Source organism: Galeopterus variegatus, unplaced genomic scaffold (genome assembly GCF_000696425.1).
Source record: "Galeopterus variegatus unplaced genomic scaffold, G_variegatus-3.0.2 Scaffold5513, whole genome shotgun sequence".
In the NCBI taxonomy this organism is placed as follows: Eukaryota; Metazoa; Chordata; class Mammalia; order Dermoptera; family Cynocephalidae; genus Galeopterus; species Galeopterus variegatus.
Genome location: NW_007731624.1, coordinates 60,717 through 64,969, shown reverse-complemented (window position 1 = coordinate 64,969; position 4,253 = coordinate 60,717). Strand labels below are relative to the sequence as shown.

Below are 4,253 nucleotides of genomic sequence, written 5' to 3'. Positions count from 1 at the left end.
TGTTGGGATGCTTTGCTTTTCTCCTGTGGTTTGCCCATACCCCAGTGTTTATGGGTTGAAGTAAAGAAATGCTCCTAGACAATTCAGCATTTCCTCACAATTTCAGAAATGTACACTACTCTACCCAAGTTAGAAATATTCTCTTTGCATCTTCTCTCAATATACTAATAAATTCATCGATGGTGGCAAGTATTCCTCACAGTGTGTTGGGAGTTGTAGCTGTTTACTACTTACAAAAGAAATTATTTTAATTAAAAAATGTATTTTGTGTGTTATGTAGATTTCATGAAAAGAATCCAATTCAGAAACACATGCTCTTAATTCTTTTTCTAATAGTCATTCTTACCAGCATTAAAACATGTTAAGTTCCTCCCATCCTTTACAAACAGCTCTAATGGTCATCTCACCCTCCAGGTATAGCCCCAACTCTCACTTCATTATACATCCAATTTTCTTGAAAAGGTGGCTGCTGTTCTCCATTCTCTAACAACCAACCCTACACAAATCTTCTGTCATTCAAGTTTCTAGTGGCAACTGAAGTTAGAAAAGCTTTGGGCACATGTCGATCATATAGTGAGAAACTGCACAGCTACTTTGGATATTGGTGAGCCCTTATTTACTTCTTGAAACCTTTCTTTGGCATTCACAAAGTTCCATTCTCTTCTGCGTCCTTCTACCTCTATAAATGCTCCTTCGTAGGTAAACAGAATGTCTCAAGCTCACGTTGAAACAAGGAGAAGTTTAGAGTTATGTCTGTGATGAAATAGTTAAATGGTGCCATTATTTATAAGAGTCCTACACTTTGACTGTGAGAGCTTGGTCAGTCACCAATTAATTTTGCAACCTGAAATGAGTATCTTCTTTCTTCTGAACTGAATTTCTCCTAAAAACGTAGAAGACTTGGTGTGATAACCTCCAAGTGTTGATAATGATTTGCTGGGGCTCGTGGGGGAAAGAAAAGGCATCTGACATTGTGTTCCTGTGCAAGGTTTCTAGGGACTTTGACAATTCCCTCTATTGAGCAGGAATGAGGAAATCGACATTTACTGAGAATCTAAGAAAGGGCAGTGTCTTTTTTGACTTCACCTCCATGCCTGACACATCCACTCAAAAAATATAAATGAGAAGCTCAATTCAAATCTCAGCCATGGCCTTTCCTGGCAAGATGATGTCTGACATTTTCATTTTTTCTCTGCTTCTCTTTCTTGAGAAGGAAATAGCTGTGATTGGACTCTATGGTGAGTGGAAAGGAAGAGCCTGGGGAAAAAACTAGTTAGGAAGAATAGTACACTGGGTGTGAACAGAATCCTCTTTAGACAAATATTCTCCATAATGGGAATGGAATCTCCTGCACTCAAAGGCACAGTCATTCTGGGAATGTCAAGATTTGATGGGAAAACATTGCAGGGAAGGAGCTAGGAGGGATCTTTGGAAATATTGGAGCAAATACATTCTCATTATCAATTACCAGTATTCCACAATACCAATTACCAGATAGATCATAAAAATTTTCAAATAGACTACAAGGCCAACTACTCTACCCCGAGCAACAAAGCAGACACCAGGATGGATCCAATGACAGTTATGTCCTATATGTGTTTAGAATGCCAGGTCAATATGTAAGAAGAAATCAATTCTTAGTCTATAGTGGACCACAAGTTTGGCCACAACAGGGTTCTCAAGGCAGTTTTCCTATCCAAGTAGAACAGCCAGGGTATGACAAAGTCTCAAAACCAAGTAAAAAAATCCTAATCCAGATCAAAAGCAGGTCAAAAATGCAAACAGAATGACAGGGACATATGCAAATAGAGAAGAAACCTCGCTCAATGATGAACAACAGGGTAGGCCACAAGATGAGTCCCGAGGTAGTTTTCTTTTCAAAACTGAAGAACTAGTAAATGAGAAAAATCAGACCAAGCTCGAAATCCTAATCAAGATGAAGTGCATGCCCAAAATTCAAATGAAATTTCAGGAGAATACCCAAGTACACAGAAAGGCCCACTTGGTCTTGAACCACAAGACAAACCCCAGTGTCAATCCCAAGACACTGGACCTGTCCAAACTAAGCAGCCAATATATAATGAAAAGGAAAACCAGACACAAAATCCTGAGCAAGATCAAGGTCATGGCCAAGATGAAACTAGAATGCCAGGGGAAAATTCAAATAAAGAACCAATGACAAACCCCAGTGTCAATCCCAAGACACTGGACCTGTCCAAACTAAGCAGCCAATATATAACGAAAAGGAAAACCAGACACAAAATCCTGAGCAAGATCAAGGTCATGGCCAAGATGAAACTAGAATGCCAGGGGAAAATTCAAATAAAGAACCAATGCCACTCTATGATAGACAACAAGGTAGGCCACAAGATGGATCCCAAGATAGTTTTCCTATCCAAACCGAAGGACAAATATATGACAAGAATCAAAGTGAGACAGAATATCCTAATCAAGATCAAGAGCATGGCCACAATTACAGTGGGTTACCAGACCAATATTCAAATGTGCAAGAGAGACCGTTCTTTCATGAACAGTAAGGCATACAAGAATCTGTATTTCTTCAATTATATGTTTTTCTCTCCAAGCTTAAGTCTTCCGTCTGTACATGGAAAAGATTGATGTACTAGTTTTTTTTTTGAAACATAATCTATTATACATATTTATAGGGTACAGAGTTGAATATCAATACCTGTGTAAAATGTGTGATGATCAAATGAAGATAATTAGCATATTCATCATCACAAAACATAATCATTCTTGTGTTTGTTTAGCAATTTCTCGCTAATCCCACTCCACTAGTAAGCACAGTTCTCTTCTCTCCTGAAAGTTCAACGTATTGTTGTGATTCTTTCTTTCTTTCACCTCTTTGGTTAAATTTATTCCTAAGGATTTTATTTTTCTTGTGACTATGTAAATGGGCTTGTGTTCTTGATTTGTTCTTCCGTTAATTTGCTGTTGGAGTATAAAAATGTTATTGATTTTTGTGTGCCGATTTTGTATCCTAAAACTTTACTAAATTCATTTATCAGCTCTAACAGTTTTTTTTGGTAGAGGTTTATAGGTTTTTTTATATATAGGATCATGTCATCTGCAATTGGGATAGTTTGACTTTGTCCTTTCTGATCTGGGTGCCCTTTATTTTTTTCTCTTGCCTGATTTCTCTGGCAAGTACTTCCACCACTATGTTTAATAGGCGTGGAGAGAGTGGGTATCTTTGTCTTGTTTCTGTTCAAGGTGGTATTGGCAGTGGCTTTGTCATATATGATTTTTACTCTGTTATGATGCTTTCCTTCTATACCTAATTTGCTGAGAGTCTTTATCATGAACAGATGTTGAACATTGTTGAATGCTTTTTTTTGCATCTATTGAGATAATCATATGGTTTTTGTCCTTGATTTTGTTGATGTGGAGTATCACATTTATTGATTTATGTATGTTGAACTATCCTCGCATCCCTGGGATCAATCCCACTTGATTGTGGTGTATAATTTTAAAAAATTTTTTCTTCCTTCTTTTACTTCTCAATATACATTGTACTCGACTTTCATGCCCTTTACCTGTTCCTTCCACCCTCTCTCCTCCCCCCCCCTACATCATATCTGTTCCACCCTCTCTCCCCCCCCCCCCCGACATCATATCTGTTCACTTGATTTAAATAATTCAAGGAATTTTTGTGGTTATTCTGTCTCCTTCCTCTGCCCCCACCCTTTATTTGTTTCTGTATTTATTTATTTACTTTTAGCTCCCACAAATAAGTGAGAACATGTGGTATTTCTCTTTCTGTGCATGACTTGTTTCACATAATATAATTTTCTCTAAGTCCATCCATGTTGTTGTGAATGGTACTATTTTGTTCTTTTTTCTATCTGAGTAGTATTCCATTGTGTGGAGGTACCACAGTTTCCTTATCCACTCATCGGATGATGGACATTTGGGCTGGTTCCAACTTTTGGCTATTGTAAATAGAGCTGTGATACACATTGGAGTACAGGTATCCCTTCAGCATGATGATTTCCATTCCTCTGGGTATATTCCCAGCAGTAGAATAGCTGGGTCATATGGTAGATCTATGTGTAATTCTTTGAGGAGACTCCATACCATTTTCCATAAAGGCTGCACCATTCTGCAGTCCCACCAAAGTGTATGAGAGTTCTTTTTTCTCTGTAACATCTCCAGCACTTATCATTCTCAGACTTTTGGATGTTAACCATCCTAACTGGAGTGAGATGTTATCTCAAAGTGCTCTTGATTTG

At 37.9% G+C, this 4,253-nt stretch overlaps 1 protein-coding gene across 1 annotated transcript; it reads left to right on the top strand.

Moving 5' to 3' along the window:
* Positions 1-1,147: 1,147 nt before the first annotated feature.
* LOC103604975 (semenogelin-2-like) lies at positions 1,148-2,358 on the top strand (the record flags this gene model as incomplete). The annotated part of the gene is made up of 3 exons (XM_008589558.1): positions 1,148-1,238; positions 1,973-2,143; positions 2,203-2,358. Coding segments are annotated over exons 1-3 (418 nt in total), but the record flags the coding sequence as incomplete, so codon positions are not given.
* Positions 2,359-4,253: the final 1,895 nt, after the last annotated feature.